Source organism: Eubalaena glacialis, chromosome 2 (genome assembly GCF_028564815.1).
Source record: "Eubalaena glacialis isolate mEubGla1 chromosome 2, mEubGla1.1.hap2.+ XY, whole genome shotgun sequence".
Lineage (NCBI taxonomy): Eukaryota > Metazoa > Chordata > Mammalia > Artiodactyla > Balaenidae > Eubalaena > Eubalaena glacialis.
The window spans coordinates 145,047,828-145,065,526 of record NC_083717.1 but is presented as its reverse complement, the minus strand read 5'-3'; the positions used below and the strand labels follow the sequence as shown (position 1 = coordinate 145,065,526).

General features: G+C 35.8%; 1 protein-coding gene across 2 annotated transcripts in view; it reads right to left on the bottom strand.

The window, feature by feature from the left end:
* The window catches only part of KLHDC1 (kelch domain containing 1), a 49,271-nt gene that overhangs the window by 9,249 nt on the left and 22,323 nt on the right, over window positions 1-17,699 (bottom strand). For both annotated transcript variants that reach the window (XM_061182513.1, XM_061182514.1), the window contains 6 exons: window positions 12,822-12,900; window positions 11,067-11,150; window positions 6,244-6,327; window positions 5,715-5,773; window positions 2,687-2,799; window positions 1,103-1,175 (listed from right to left, as the gene is read on the bottom strand). In XM_061182513.1, coding sequence (XP_061038496.1) covers window positions 1,103-1,175; window positions 2,687-2,799; window positions 5,715-5,773; window positions 6,244-6,327; window positions 11,067-11,150; window positions 12,822-12,900 — 492 coding nt within the window. The remainder of the gene's footprint in view (window positions 1-1,102; window positions 1,176-2,686; window positions 2,800-5,714; window positions 5,774-6,243; window positions 6,328-11,066; window positions 11,151-12,821; window positions 12,901-17,699) is intronic.

Here is a 17,699-nt window from a genome sequence, read left to right as displayed (position 1 = left end):
CTCATTTCGCAGATGAAGAAATTGATGCTCAGTTTCTTTAAGTGACTTTCCCAAAGCCAAAAAGCTAGGTGGTAGCTGAGCAAGGACTAGAACACTGGGCTCCTGAATTTAATATAAAACTCTTTAAATTAAACAATATATTTCAAAAGATCCAGAACTGCTAAAATAATACATTCCACTGAATTTTTATACATGAAAATATAAGAATCACACATGTAGTTATGATAAACTCTAAATGTATTGTGCATATTAATATAGATATACACAATGATATATATATTTACATATAAATATTTTCAGGCCTTTTTCTCAAGTAAGTTACTTGTTATTAAATGTCTGAAATGCATATCATTAACTTATGCATTAATATATCATTGACTGACTTCACAATAGTATAAATAATCTACAGTAAAAAAATTCTGAAATACATGGCATGAAAAAGAATAAAATTACTGACCATAATGATTATAAGGTACTGAATTTGAATCTCCTATGAATATATCTTTATCCTACTATTCAGTCAAATAAGAAAAAAATACAGTACGAATGTGATTTTCTTTGCAGTCTAATAATAGTATATTTTTCTACAGTTTTTTCTCTATAATATACCACAAACAACTGTTTTCTTTTTTAAGAAATTTACATTAATGAATACATTGTACAGTTAATAAAGAAAAATAATAATCTGTCATCTACTTGATCAACATGAAAGCAATTTCCTCATTAAATTGCTCTAAACCTCTTCCAAACCTAAATAACTACTACTAAAGCCAACCCCATTCTTGTCTACTTATTAAAAATATTAACATTATATCATACTTTCAATTTCTTAGCCTTTTCACATTTATCAGGCAAGATTATACATTTACCTAAAAGAATAAAATTTTCAAATATACAAATATAGATAGAAACTGAATAGTTCCTTTCTACAATCAGATATAATTAGAATTACAGTTAAATTATTTGGGTAACATCACGCTTATTTGAAAGATATCCTTCCTGATGGTTTCTGGTTTTAACGGCAAACACTATAAATTCAGTGCTACATTTTAATACTTAGAATTCTTAACTATTTTACTTATTTGTCAACTTCTAGACTTACCTGGGTTTTGTTTTAGGTAAATGTGTAAGCTGTTTCCAACAATTTGTTAAGACATTATGAATCCAACCATCACCTGCAATATTATGACAGTTCAGAAATTAAGATTAGGTCTTTGGGATGAAATTTTAATTTTTTCCCCAAATTTATCATGCTACATTTATATGACTATTTTTTGTGCATGTGCATATTTTATCATAAAAATTCTCAAACATGTACGAAAGTCAAGTGAACATGACAATGTACCTTCACATAACCCAGATTCAACAACTATTAAGATTTTACCATATGTGCTCCATTTATCTGTTTGTTATTCTTCTTGCTGAATTCTTCTAAAACAAATCCTAGCTCTTATCATTTTCTCCATATTTCAGTGAGCATTACTAAAAAAAATTGGACATTTTTTACACAGCCACCATGTTATTATCACTTAACCACAATGCCACCGTCACAGTCAACAAAACTAAAAATAATTTCTCGGTATCGTCTGATACCCATATGACCATTTCTTCAGCTGAATCTTTGAGGGAGGAAACTGACTAGACTAGGAGTTAGGACATTTAATTCTCCATAGTTCAATGATGAAAAAAAGCAAATAGGAATTTGAAACAGTAGAGCTCATGAAGATACGATATTAAACAACTCCTAGTGAAATGGATAGATTTTAGTTTTTTTTTCTTCCAGTTTTATTGAGATATAATTGACATACAATACTGTATATATTTAAGATGTATAGATGTTAGTTTTTAAATTAGATTCCAAATCCTTTTTAATTAAAAACCCCTCAAATTAGAGAAGTATAATAATCTACAGTAACTAACATCCCCTAGAGGAACTGCTGTTCCTCCAACCAGCATCTGGCATTTCTTGGCCAGAAGACTGCCAGATACACAGTTGATGCTCAATAAATTTTTGTTGAAAAACAAATAGTTGTTTTTAGATCCTATATAAAATTATATAAATGGTTTTAATGGTATATAAAGTTTCTTAAGAAAAATGTCTCTAGCCATAGAAAACTTCTGCATTAAATTACAAGACACTTGTCAAACTAAGTGGATATTCTTGGTCACTTGTCTTTCTTGGTGCCACAATTATACTAGTGAAAGAAAAACTGTCTTACAAAACTCACAGCCATTGGGATGAGCAGTAACAGGAGTTAAAAAACTCTAGCTAAGCACTTTCCTTTATAGTTCTGGAACAAAAAGAGAAGCAACTGGCCTTCCCACCTTGTATTTCTAGAGCTTCCTGGGAAAGGTTCCTCTTCTAATCCCCATTCTAGCCTATAGTATAAGCATCTGGATCAAAAATTAGGAAGACACAAAATCAGAAATACTATAGTTGAAAGGGTCTTTAACTCCTCTAGGTTCAACCACTCTTCCTTTCCCTACACTAGGAAACAGGAGAACTTAAGACAGGCAAGGGTACGGAAGGAAAGGGGCCTTCTACTTCTAATTCATGATGCAACCACATAGTTGGGGATAAAGGTAAATCAGAAAATCAGAAAAGTAAAAATACCTTAAGTATCAAATACAATCAAGTAAAAAAAGAATAAAATGTTAACTGTAGGCTAAACTTTAGTCAACTTACTTAACGGAATATTGTCTGCACTTAGTCCACCAAATAGGAAAAGCGTATCATCAGCTATTGGTGTTAAAGTATGCCATGACCGATGTTTGGGGTTTTCTCCATTAATTGGAATCCTGTGGTGAGGGAAAAAAATAGAAGAATCTAGGTACTGTGTTAGTCAAAATAAAAGGTTTTTGATCATCTCAGATCTCAAAAGAAAAAACTGCCCTCCCTAGTATAAAAAATTTAGATTCTACTAATCCTACCTAAAAGAATATTTTAAAAACATTCTTAAATTCTTGATGAATTTACACAATTTCTTTCCATTTAATGTCTATCCCACTTGGCCAGAACACAGACTGAAAATTAAAAAGTCAATTCCCAGTTATTCACAATGCATACTGAGCATCATTCCTATTGAAACCAAGCCGGACCTGGTGGGGCTCCTGGGCACAAAAGCCTTTCTGTGTCCCCTTCCCTGAGTTCCAAAGGGCAGGTTCAAACAGCTGCTAATCAGGGAAGGGAGAGGATGCAGACACAAGGGAGGAGCAGTCAAGAAACAATAGTGCAGCCTTCGGGCTGTGTCCTGGTTCTGCCTCAAGGGATACACATAATATCTTTGAGCTCTTCTGCTGAACTGAAACCCCCACCAAATGCAAGATGTTAACTACATGATGAAGCATTTTTCATTCCAGAGAAGGTCACAGTTTGCCCATCACCACCTGACGCCAGATGACCTCTGGATTGAAGGAATGTGGGCCCTGCACGTACCCTGATCCTTATCAGCAACCCCGCCCCTGGACTATAAGACTCCTCACAGGCTCCCCCTGGTTGGGACACACAGTTTTGAGGGCCTTAGCTTGCTGTGGCTCCCTTTGCCTAGTAAAGCAATAAAGCTATTCTTTTTTACTTCACCCAGAACTCTGTCTCTGAGATTTAATTTGGTGTCAGTGTTCAGAGGCTGGATTTGGCTTCACTGTTAATCAGTAAAACTTTCTCAGGTTTTTAACATAAATATCTTCATGTCTGTCATTTTTTACTGTTGTTTCACATTTAATTTTGTATTTTCAGCTGACTTCCTTAAGGATATTATGGGATTTTGTTGTTGCTGCTGCTGTTTACTTTGGTCTATTTATTGTAGAATTTCCTGAAAATGCTATTCTAACTTCAAAATAAAAGTATGCAAGCCACTCCAGATCCAGGATAAACCTCTAAAGATTTCAAACAAATATTGTCATATTCTTAAAATAAAAACAGAAATAAAAACATAAGCACAGGGACTTCTCTGGCCGTCTAGTGGTTAAGACTCCGTGCTTCCACTGCAGTGGGCACGGGTTTGATCCCTGGTTGGGGAACTAAGATCCCACATGCCGCATGGTGCAGCCAAACAAAACAAAACAAAACCATAAGCACAAAACTTTAACTAATTTAGGAGGTGAGATCACACCATTCTCCAACATTCCGGAATGCTCCAGAATAACATGGGCCGTTGGTAGAAGATGTAATTTATTTTTTCCAAAATGGAAATATTTTTACTGTTTTTGTTAACTATAAAAAACATTTGGGTTATAAAACATTCAACAACCACAAAAATAGTTTTTAAAAAGGACAGTTCTCCTATAATCCTGTCCTCCAGCAATAAGAAACATTAATAATTTGGTATATATCTTTCCTAACTTTAATGCACATATAAAGACATTTATTAAAAATATACAAATAGGATCATATACTCTGTTCAGTCAATTTTTTTCATTCAACTAGTATGTTGCAGAATATTTCCATGAAGCAGAGTGTCCTTTGGTAATGGAAGCATGGCAGCTCATTGGGCAAATGCACCATGATTTAAACAACCCCCACTTACGGACATGAGGGCTGATGTCATGTTTTTGCTCTTATAAATAATGTTGCAATAAACATCTTTGTTGTGTGTGCACACACACGTACATATATGCACACACATATAAACACTTGTCCAATTTTTGTCTTACGAGGAATTCTGGATCAAAGTAGAAATTCCATTTTATATTTTAAACATATTACCAGACTACCTTCCAGAAAATTATACCCATTTAAACTCCCACTAATTGTATTACAACCTAGCACAAACTGGTCATTTGTAATTATTTTTATCCGGTAAGTGAAAACTATTATTTTTATTTCAATTTCTTTAATAATTTATGAAGTTGGACATCTTTTAAAAATAATTTCTGCATATTTGTATTTCTTCTATGAGTTGCTCATTCATGTTCTTTGTTCACTTTTATTGGCTTGTTTGTCTTTTTCTTACTGATTTTCTGAGTTCTTATGAATCTTAGCCTTTTTGGTTAGAAATACTGTAAATATTACTTCTAGCTTGTTTTTTGTTTGCATTTTCCAATTTGCTTTTTAACTTTTTGTGGTATATATTTCTACACAGAAATATTTAATTCTTAAATGGTCTTATCAATCAGTCTTTTAATTTATGAATTTTGGGTTATATCATCTTTATAAAAGCTTTTTCCATGCCAAGATTTTAAAGATAATCTGCTATATTTTCTTCTAGCACTTTTGAGGTTTTATTTTTAATAGTATTTATACTTTGGCATAATATATAGGTCTGATTCCAACTCATTACATGAACAGCTGAATTGATAGCTAAATATATTTATTCTATTGCTAAATATATATTATGAGCAATAAAATCTGACTTTGACTCACTCGGTTATCTGTTGACCTGTGATGACCCCATTAAAACTTCATTTGTTCTACTGACCAGTCCTCAAGAATATGTAGTATAAAACCAGTACTTTTACATAATCAATTTTCAACTGCTAGTGTTCTCATGTTTTATATAGTCTAGTTAAAGAACGAACGCTATATTGAAATCTATATATTCCTTGCTTAGGCAAACAATCTGAAGGAGAAGAAAATATCAGTTCAGTTTTACAGATCCAAGTTTGGATTATACCATGCATGTGTGCACATGTCTGTGCAGGCAGACACACACACACACACACACACACACACACAAATGCCTACAGATTAAAACACACTTAAATTTCGAACTTACCTTCCAGACCAGGTCCAGGTATCTAAGTTTAGGTAGTGCAAATCATTCATCCTAGTTTGCTAAAATAAATGTGTATAAAATTGGTCAGTGTTTTACATATCTCATGGGCTAAAATTTTGGTTTTAAAATAAATTCAGATTAAAAATAGATTATTTTACTTAACATCAGAAGTTTATATATTGGGAAACAATGCTAAGTATTAATAAAATTAGCATAGAGCTACCAAATTAATGTGTCAAGGGGGAAAGGAAAAAATGAGTTTAAACTAATAAGATTTAGATAATAAGAAATTAAACTTTTCTGATAAATCACTGAAGTGAAGGATTCTCCCCCATTAAAATATGATTTATAATCATCTGTGATTACTCATGTATGGTCCGTTTGGGGAATAGAAGATTTTAAAAAGTTATTATTGAATGGCATTTTAATCTCTAGACTATTTGAATGTTCAGCTGTTCCACAAAATCAAAAGATCAATTTTTGTAAGAAGCATCAAACATTAAAGACCATTTTCATAAAAAACACTAACCAAAACACGTCCGCCAAAGATATAGCCCTTATTTCCGAGAACTGCACACGTATGCGCGGCTCGTGGCTGCGGTGGAACACCACCCTGCAAGCAGAGACCAGAAAATGGAGCAAAAAGGTTTGAAACATCTATAATGAAGTCACATTCCTATGCTCAGTATGAGAAATACTTGACTGCTAAGTTACCATTACCTATGTAACTTAATTCAAAACCTTAATGCAAAAGTTCGTTCTCAATAGTAATAATTATAGACAAATACTACTCTTAAGGAATTACATTTATTCACCCTGATGTTTACTTTTTTTACAATATTGACTGATTTATTATTATTATTATTATTATTATTATTATTATTATTATTATTATTTTGGCTGTGTTGGGTCTTAGTTGCAGCATGCAGGATCTTTCATTGTGGCATGTGGGCTCTCTAGTTGAGGCATGCAGGCTCAGTAGTTGTGGTGCGAGGGCTTAGCTGCCCCACAGCTAAACAGGGATTGAACCCACGTCCCCTGCATTGGAAGGCAGATTCTTAACCACTGGACCACCAGGGAAGTCCCTGATCTTTACTTTTTAAAGCGTTTTTCTTAAATGCCTGACACTATTTGGCAAAATAAGATTTCACATAGGGACTTCCCTGGTGGCGCAGTGGTGGTTGGGAATCCGCCTGCCAGCTCAGGGACATGGGTTCAAGCCCTGGTCCGGGAAGATCCCACATGCCGTGGAGCAACTAAGCCCGTGCGTCACACTACTGAGCCCGGGCGCCTAGAGCCCGTGCTCCGCAACAAGAGAAGCCACCGCAATGAGAAGCCCGTGCACTGCAACGAAGAGTAGCCCCCACTCGCCCCAACTAGAGAAAACCCGCACACAGCAATGAAGACCCAACGCAGCCAAAATACATAAATAAATAAATGTATTAAAAAAAGAAAAAAAATTTCACATAAATTTTAGCTTAAAATATAAAGATTTAAAAATTATATTTAAAAACATTTTCTTTCTCTCCCTTGCCCATCCCCCCTTCCCTCCTTTTTCCTCTCTCTCTTCTCTCTCCCTCTCTCTCTCTCACTCATACACACACAGAGAGACAAACACACACAGAGTTAATATTAATATGAGTGAGCAGTACACTGTGTGATGATCTCAGAGACTTAAAAAAAAATCAATCTGCCCCCGCAAAACTCTTGATGCTTCAAATTCCACAATAAGAACTTCACTCTTGGCTTAAGCCAGTGTTTATCTCTTACTAAAACTCTTCACATTAACTGATAATACTTCTTTATACTTTACTTTGAATAAATATAGCAGATCTTTTCTTCAGAGAAGTTTGGGGTTGGTGGGAAAAGAGGGTATAATGGGTAGATTAATGAATAAGATTTGAAGGAAGAAGTTTTTTTTAATTAATTAATTTATTTATTTATTTTTGGCTGTGTTGGGTCTTCGTTTCTGTGTGAGGGCTTTCTCCAGTTGCGGCGAGCGGGGGCCACTCTTCATCGCGGCGCGCGGGCCTCTCACTGTCGCGGCCTCTCCCGTTGCGGAGCACAGGCTCCAGACGCGCAGGCTCAGTAGTTGTGGCTCACGGGCCTAGCCGCTCCGCGGCATGTGGGATCCTCCCGGACCGGGGCACGAACCCGTGTGCCCTGCATTGGCAGGCGGATTCCCAACCACTGCGCCACCAGGGAAGCCCCTGAAGGAAGAATTTTCTGCATAATTTCCATGTGTTCATGGTGGGTACTTTTGTGTATGTATTTAATTCCAAGTTCTGAAAGAACCCAACATTTTCAGCTCATTGGCTACCGAATGTGGGCACAGGAAATTTAAGCACCACATCCAATATCATAACCTCCTAGACTTTTTTACTTGAATAATTATGAGGTCAACATGGTAAGAAATAATTCAGATATTACCTATATAACAAATAAATGAGAGAACCATTTGTGTTGCAGTTCCCAACACTTCCAACAAAACAAAAGTTTTATTGTCCCATCCCTGATCTGAAATTCTGGAAAAATTCTTCTACTATATACACATTCATTATGAAATAAATATTGACTTTCTCCTTTTTTATTTATGAAATACATTTAATATCCAACCAAAGCTTCTGAATAAACTGAGTTCATACCAGTCCAAACAGAAACAAAGTAATGGCATTTGCATTAGCCTGTGTGGCTAACTGCATAAATAATGTACAGTGCTTATTAGGTCGTTTGAAATACTGAAAATAACCCAAAGACCACTATTATACTCTACTGTTCTCATAGGGTTAAAAGTCCCATGTAGGAAAACACTTTCAACTTTCCATTTAACAGATGACATTATATGGCTTATCTAAAAGTACACAGTTCTTTTCAACCAGTTTCTTCAACTTCAACAGCAATAACTCTTACACTCTACCATGTTACCTTTCCTTTTGCTGCAGATATTTAGGAACAATTAATTAATTTAAGAATGTCTCTAAAAAATAAAGGGAACAAATTCTAGCTGCAACCACATCAGAAAAACCTTCAGATATAGGGGCTTGCCTGGTGGCGCAGTGGTTAAGAATCCGCCTGCCAGTGCAGGGGACATGGGTTCGAGCCCTGGTCTGGGAAGATCCCACATGCCGTGGAGCAACTAAGCCCATGTGCCACAACTACTGAGCCTGTGCACCTAGAGCCCGTGGTCCACAACAAGAGAAGCCACCGCAATGAGAAGCCCGCACACCGCAGTGAAGAGTAGCCCCCGCTCGCCGCAACTAGAGAAAGCCCGTGCGCAGCAACGAAGACCCAATGCAACCAAAAATAAAAAATTTTTAAAAAAAAACCTTCAGATATAATATAAACAATGTAAGAACTTATTTGAAGAAATAATCATAGAAATCACAGTGAAAATACTATTAAACACTAACTGAAAGAGTGTCAGTGCCTGTTAGGCTGCTGGTGCAGAAGGGGGGAAGGGGTATGGATTAAGGTAAGGAGAGAGAGAAGGAGTCACAACAGAAAGACCTGAAGTCCAAAGAACTAATTATAAGCTACCTCAGTTCACTTATCCCAAGGAGCACATTCTAAAAATATGCCTGCAGTAGCTCCAGACTCTTGCTTATTCTCTAAGGGAGCAGAGCGTTAAGAGGCCTGAAAGACATCCAGGATGAGTTTCAGTAGATCCAGTCTCAATAATATTTCTCTCCACCTGCTTGCTGACACGAAATTATTTTAACAGAGATAAGATGCTTTTATTTCATTAATACACAAATCTTAACGTTAAAATGCTGACTGACTGAGTTATTTGTAGTGAGGTGGATGGAGTTAGAGTCTGTCATACAGAGTGAAGTAAGTCAGAAAGAGAAAAACAAATACAGTATGCTAACACATATATATGGAATCTAAGGAAAAAAAAAAAAAAGGTCATGAAGAACCTAGGGGTAAGACGGGAATAAAGACACAGACCTACTAGAGAATGGACTTGAGGATGTGGGGAGGGGGAAGGGTAAGCTGTGACAAAGTGAGAGAGTGGCATGGACATATATACACTACCAAAGGTAAAATAGATAGCTAGTGGGAAGCAACCGCATAGCACAGGGAGATCAGCTTGGTGTTTTGTGACCACCTAGAGGGGTGGGATAGGGAGGGTGGGAGGGAGGGAGATGCAAGAGGGAAGAGATATGGGAACATATGTATATGTATAACTGATTCACTTCGTTATAAAGCAGAAAGTAACACACCACTGTAAAGCAATTATACTCCAATAAAGGTGTTAAAAATAAATAAATAAAATAAAATAAAATGCTGACTGCAAGAAAATTCAATCAACAAATATGATCGACTGATAGTGGATCAGTTCCAAAATTAGAAGAGAACAGAAGAGCACTGGAAACCTGAAAAGCACTGCTTGGAAAAAGAGGATGCTGAGAAGGGTCAAACCTTGTAACGCTTGTTATTTTGCACAGAACCTCCCTCACTACCATCTACAGAAGCTGAACTGCAAGGAATTTTAGTCATACGTGCATGTTAGTGATAGAAATTTGGTTTTGCCTGTTCAGCATTCTATTCTGCACAGTTCCGGTGAGCTGAACAATCACAATACCTTGCTCCCCTAGGGACAGACCTGAGACTCAGACCTGGCCAGTCATCCCCTTGGCAGCAGGGACTGATGTAGAGTAGGAACATGCCTAAGTAGAGCCAGAGTCCTTTTCTAGGACAAAGATATAGACATTGACAGAATACAGCACCAATAGAAAGATCTGCTGGTGTAGCCAGGGGCCATATTCCCTTCTAAATGAGCTGGACAGTCTGCAGTAGGCAGAATGAAGCTGGCACACAGAGAAGCAGGGAGAAGCCGACAGAGAGACGCAAATATTGTGATGGTGTTGGATAACTTGCTCCAGTTCCTAAGGTCCTGGTCCCTGTAGCTCTTCCACTGTGTGAGCCACTTCAAAATACGCTTCCCAGCTATGTGAGAATTCTTTAATGGCTTAAACTAATGTGAATTTGTGTTTGTTCACGAGCAGATGAAAGAGTATTAAGATTGCAAGGGTTTATGAAACATGGGCTTTTTAAAATCATGGACTTTGTTACGAAAGGACTTTTTAAAAGAGACTTCATTAAATCAGGGCATTACACTTGTGGGTAAAGAATAATGATGGCACCTCTTTAGATTTTTCTAGAAAACCTTAGTTAGCCTGGAGAAAAATATGTGATTAAAAAATAGTACTAATAACAGTTCTCATAAGAGAACCCCTTTGTATATGATAACAAACTCAATTACTAAAATCCAATAACCCAGTAAAAGAAATAGATTTTAAAAGTATTAATGAGTACACAAGCATAAAGGTAACTTTTTACAATACTTACTTTAATTTCTGGTTGAAGCCAACTCTGTGTCTTTGTGTCAAATATGTGAACATCGTTATGCCAACCCCAGAATATCTGCTCTTCCTAAAACAGAAATTTAAAAAATATTTTTAAAAGCTTTTATAATTTTTAGATTAGTATTATAGTTTCACTGCATATTCACTGGTGAAATAATAGGCTTTTTTACAGAAATAGAGTTAAGTGTGACCATAGTCATAAAGCTAATGCATACACCAGGGTAACTACAGTCATAAAGCTAACGCATACACCAGTGTAACCACAGTCGTAAAGCTAATGCATATACCAGTGGCTCACAAATTGTGGTCCCTAGGCCATAGCAGCATCACCTGGCAACTTTCTTTCTCGTAGTATTGCTTGCATGAGTCATAACTTTACTTGTTGACAATCTTCCGCTTCTCTCAAAGGAATATCTCTTTTAAAATTGCAGAGAACAGAATGATATTTACATTTGGAAATCTCTTTTCCTAAAGTACAGGTTCAGAATTCCTAATCACTGCTGTTAGAAACTTTAGGGAACAATGGTTCCTTTTTCCAAAAAATTCCAATCAATTCTACTTAACCAAGCACCTTGTTCTTATGCATCAAACTTATGCTCACTCTCTTGTCTTCTAGGAAGACAAAACTATTGGCAAGGCAAAGATTTAGCAGTTAGACTGTATTTAGCATCTTCATTGCTGAAATCCTCTATCACTACTCTAGCTTACCTCTGTACCAGTTTTATGTTATATGTCAGGAATATATCATTCATTTTTGTCAGGACTTGTCAAACAAGTCAAATAAACTAAATAATTTACTTAGTTTAGAATCTAAATGAAAAAATCTACCTGTACACCATAAACTTTAGGACATGATCATTAGCCTAACTGTACTAGAGGAGAAAAAAATGAGAGATTTCACTGATGAGTAGACATAATTAATGGGAAGTTATATTACTAAAAATTATCAGTAATACTTTAAGTAGCAAAACTTTAAAGATATTTCATTTTAAAAACTCAAAAACCATGTAAACCATTTTTAACACTTAAAAACCATTCAGTTTTATTAATTAGCATATATTAATTTCACACATAGTCTAAATAAAGACTATGGAGAATTTTTAAATACCTATATACAAAGAGATATACATGAAATGTACATATACCTTTACATTAATAATGTACAATAATAATACATGCTAGTAGAAGGTAAAACTGAAGAGTTACTGTGTATCTTGGTGGTGAGATCAATGGTTTTTAAAGTTATCTATTAAAAGATTTCATTTTTATAAGTCAGGAGTTCTTTCATTAATAATAGTTTATTCTCTAACCAGTAAGAATAAATAGAAAAAGTAATATGACTACCAACTTACTCACTCTCATACAGAAGCCAGACTGAGCTATGAATAGTTCTGGTGGATGTACCTAAAAGGAGGTGTATGTCAGCAATAGCCACTGCGGTTACCTATGAACAAAGTATTTCCAAGTTGTGCTAAAGCCACTAGTTGTCTAACAGAAGCGGCTATAAGTGATTAATGGCATCAGAAAAGACATTACTCTGCCAGTAGCCATGAAGGCTGATATAATTAGGTGAGAGAACCTCCTGCAACTGAACCCAAATTCAAAAGAGAGAAAATACATTTTTTTTCATAATATCAATTACAGCAAATTAAAATGAGAAAAACTGGGCTCATTATTTCTGAAGACTGTAACGTGACACTAACTTAGAGGAAAATGTAAACAGGGATTACTCTCTTACCCAAGACGCATCATGAACATCAAAACAATCCTGGAGTTCATTGTGTCTCCTACACCCATAGCCACCAAAATATATTAATCTGAAAAACAAAACAAAGGACACACTTTAGGAGTTCTACTTTCAGTCTGTTCACAGAAAGTAGGAAGACATCATTTCTCTCACAACCTAAACAAGCCCTATAAACTACAAAACCATAGTTTAAAAAAAAATCAAAGAGCTATGGGAACAAAGAGACCTAAATAAACTAATTCCAGAAAGTGATGAGCTCCCAGTAGGAGAGAAGAGGCCCATGGTTGCTTTCATCCCTGATGTAACAGCAGGAGGAGAAAGAATCCAGCACAGATTGGGTTTGTAAAAGAAGCCACCCAAAATTTTAACAGTAACATGTAGGCTGGCATAGCAAATTAGAATCTTAAGAAACTCAGCCACAGAGGGAGCTTGAACCTACTCAACAACTTTTTCACATAGTCTTCAGGGAGGGCTCAGGGTCAGTCCCCAACAGCTGGAAGCAGAGAAGAGCTGAGCAACTCTCCTTGAGGCAATCTGAGCTATCAACTCTAAAGTTTGGGATCTGGGCAGGAGATCTGACAGAAACACCTCAGAGGCATGCCAAGCCATTATAGCATACAGGGAGGGTGGCTGCCCTCAAAATGCCAGGGGGGGAGATGCAATGCTGAAAGAGATCTCTCAAGGTGCAGAAAGTATAAAGTGGGATTGGAGAGCAAACAGAACTCCCTAGCAACACAGGTAGGCTATGAAACAAGGAGAGATCTCCCACAGTTCTGAGAAGTCGGTACTCAGCTGTAGCACTGTTCAAAATCTCTAGACAATCTCTAGTGCTCAAACATTGGGCTGTAGCAAAGGAAAGTCTTGGTCCTGCATCAGAACATTTGAAGCCAGTGGTTAAACTGAATCAAACTAAAGCTGCAACAAAGCCCAAACACAGATCAACTATAGATTAGACTGACTTAAATCCCACTCTAGCAACCTGAAAAAGGAAAAAAGGGCATGTCCTTTTCTGGAAAGAAATATTGTTTATTCCCATCTTTACTGTTCTTTCATACAGAATGTCTGTCAAATGATGAAGAAATTACAAGGTATAAGAAAAGGCAAAAAAAGTGACCCATGATCAAGAGAGGAAAGAGTCAATATAAGCTGACTCCAAGGTGGCCCAGATATTAGAATTATTAGACATGGCCTTTAAAATAACTATGGTAGAAATAGTAACAGACCAGTTTGTAAAAGGTGGACAATGTGCAGAAAGAACTAGGTAATTTTAGCACAGACATGGAACCATGAAAAAGAATGAAATGAAAATGCAAAAAATTGGAAAATAAGATGTCAGAAATAAAGAAATTCATTAGATAGTCATAACAGGAAACTGGACATAGCAATGGAAAAGATCAGTGAACTTGAAGATAAGTCAATTGGTCAAAAAAAGTATCCAAATTAAAACAAAGAGAATAAAAGAGTGGGAGGCGGGGAAGAGAGCCCAAGCTCTGTATAACAATACCCTATGATCTAATGTGCATATAATAGGAGTCCCAGAAGGAGAAGAGACAAATAAATGGGTAGAAGAAATATTTGTTAATTAATAAGAACTTCCTAAAACTGATGAAAGATATACATCCACCAGCCCCAGAAGCTCAGCACACTCCAAGCTGGATAAATACAAATGAGTGAATTTCTCACCAGAAAAATGGAGGCCAAAAGGCAATGTAATAAAGTCATTAAAGTGCTGAAAGAAAGAAAAAAATCTGTCAACCCCATGAGTGAAAAAAATCACAAGGGAAATTAGAAATTACCTTGAAATGACTGAAAATGCAAACAGAATAAAACAAAACTTATGGAATACTGTGAAGGTGGTGCTCAGAGGGAATCTTATAGCTATAAATGCCCACAAATTTAAAAAGAAAGATCTCATATCAATAATATAACTGTACACATCAAGGAACTAGAAAGAGAAGCAAACTAAACCCATAGATAACAGAAGGAAATAATAAAAATTAAAGAGGAAATAAGCAAAATGGTGAATAGAAAAACAATAGAGAGAAACAACAAAACCAAAAGTTGGGTCTTTGAAAATATCAACAAAATTGACAAATCTTTAGCTAGGTTGACTAAAAACAAAGTGGAGAAAACTCAGTTACTAAAATTAGGAGTGACAGAGGGGACATTGCTGTTAACATGACAGAAATAAAAAATATCATAAGAGAATACCAAAAAACTGCATACCAACAGACTGTATAAACTAGATGAAATAGAAAAATTCCTGGAAAGACACATACTTCCAAAAGGGGCTCATGAAGAAATAAAAAGTCTGAATAAACATATAATAAGTAAAGAGACTGAACCAGTAATCCAAAAACCTCCCAACAAAGAAAAGTCCAGGACCAGAGGGCTTCAGTGGTGAATTCTATCAAATATTTCAAGAAGAATTAATACCAACCCTTCTCTAACATTTAAAAATACTGAGAAGGAGGGAACACTTCCTAACTCATTCAATGAGGCCAGCATTATCCTGAAACTGAAGCCAGACAAAAACACAACAAGAAAACTACATATATCTGATAAGGGTTTACTATCCAGAATATGTAAAGAATTCCTACAACTCAATAACAAAAAGATAAAACAATCCAATTTTTAAAAAATGGGCAAAGGACTAGAATAGACATTTCTCCAAAGAAGATATACAAATGGCCAATAAGCACAGGAAAAGATGGTCAACATCATTAGTCACTGGAGAAATACAAATCAAAACCACAATGGATACCATTTCACACCCATTACAATGGCAATTATAAAACAAACAAACAAAAAACAAAAGAAAATAGCAAGAGTTGGTGAGACTGTAGAAAACCGGAACGTTTATAGTGGGAATATAACATGGCATAGTTACTGTGGAAAACAGTTTGGTTCTACTCAAAATGTTGAACATAGGGGCTTCCCTGGTGGCACAGTGGTTAAGAATCCACCTGCCAATGCAGGGGACACGGGTTCGAGCCCTGGTCCAGGAAGATCCCACATGCCGCAGAGCAACTAAGCCCGTGCGCTACAACTACTGAGCCTGCCCTTTAGAGCCCATGAGCCACAACTACTGAAGCCCGTGCGCCTAGAGCCTGTGCTCCACAACAAGAGAAGCCACCACAATGAGAACCCCACGCACCAGGATGAAGAGTAGCCCCCGCTCGCCACAACTAGAGAAAGCCCACATGCAGCAACAAAGACCCAACACAGCCAAAAATAAATAAACAAAAAATAAATTAAATTAAATTAAAAAAAAATGTTGACCATAGAATTACCATATGACCCACCTAAAAGAATCAGAAAAAGAAGAACAAACAAGGTCCAAAGTCAGCAGAAGGAAAGAAATAACAAAGATCAGAGAAGAAATAAATAAAATAGAGATTTAAAAAACTAATAGAAAAGATCAATGAAAATAAGAGCTGGTTCTTTGTAAAGATACACAAAATTGAAAAAATTTTAGTCAGACTCATCAATAAAGAAAGAGAGAAAACCCAAGTAAATAAAATCAGAAATAAAAGAGAAGTTACAACCAACACCACAGAAATACAAATCATAAGAGATTACTATGAACAATTATAAGCCAAAAAAATGAACAACCTAGAACTGCATAAACTCCTAGAAACATACAATCTCCCAAGACTGAATGAGGAAGAAATAGAAAATCTGAACAGACTGACTACTAGCAATAAAATTGATCAGTAATCAAAAAAACTCCCAAAAAACAAAAGTCCAGGACCAGATGGCTTCACAAATGAATTCTATCATACCTTCAAAGAAGATTTAACACCTATCCTTCTCAAACTATTCCAAAAAAATTGAAGAGGAGAGAAAATTTCCAAACCCATTCTACAAGGCCAGCATTACCTTGATACCAAAATCAGAAAAAGACACTACAAAAAAAGAAACTTACAGGCCAATATCCCTGGTGAACATAGATACACAAATCTTCAACAAAACACTAGCAAACTGAATTCAACAATACGTTAAAAGGATCATACACAATGATCAAGTGGGATTTATCCCAGGAATGCAAGGATGGCTCAGTATCCACAAATCAATCAACATGATGCACCACATTAACAAAAGGAAGGATAAAAATCACACAATCAACTCAATAGCTACAGAAAAAGCATTTGACGAAATCCAACATCGATTCATGACAAAAACTCTCAACAAAGTGGGTAGAGAAGGAACATACATCAACACAATAAAGGCCATTTTTGACAAACTCACAGCTAACATCATAGTCAATGGTGAAAAGCCGAAAGCGTTTCCTCTAAGATCAGGAACAATACAAGGATGCCCCCTTTTTTACTTAACATAATATTGGAAATCCTAGCCACAGCAATCAGAGAAGAAAAAGAAATAAAAAGCATCCAAATTGGAAGGGAAGGAATAAAACTGTCACTATTTGCAGATGACATGATTCTATATATAGAATACTCTGAAGAGTCCACCAAAAAAACTATAAAAACTAATAAATGAATTCAATAAAGTTACAGGACACAAAATTAATAGACATAAATCAGTTGCATTTCTATACACTAATAATGAACTATCAGAGACAGAAATCAAGAAAATAATTCCATTTACAATTGCATCAAAACAAATAAAATACCTAGGAATAAATTTAACCAAAAAGATGAAAGACCTGTACTATGAAAACTATAAGGCACTGATGAAAGAAATTGAAGATGACATGAATAAGTGGAAAGATATTTCATGTTCATGGATTGGAAGAATTAATATTGTTAAAATGTCCATACTACCCAAAGCAATCTACAGATTCAATGCAATCCTTATCAAAATACTGATGGCATTATTTTCACAGAGCTAGAACAAACAATCCTA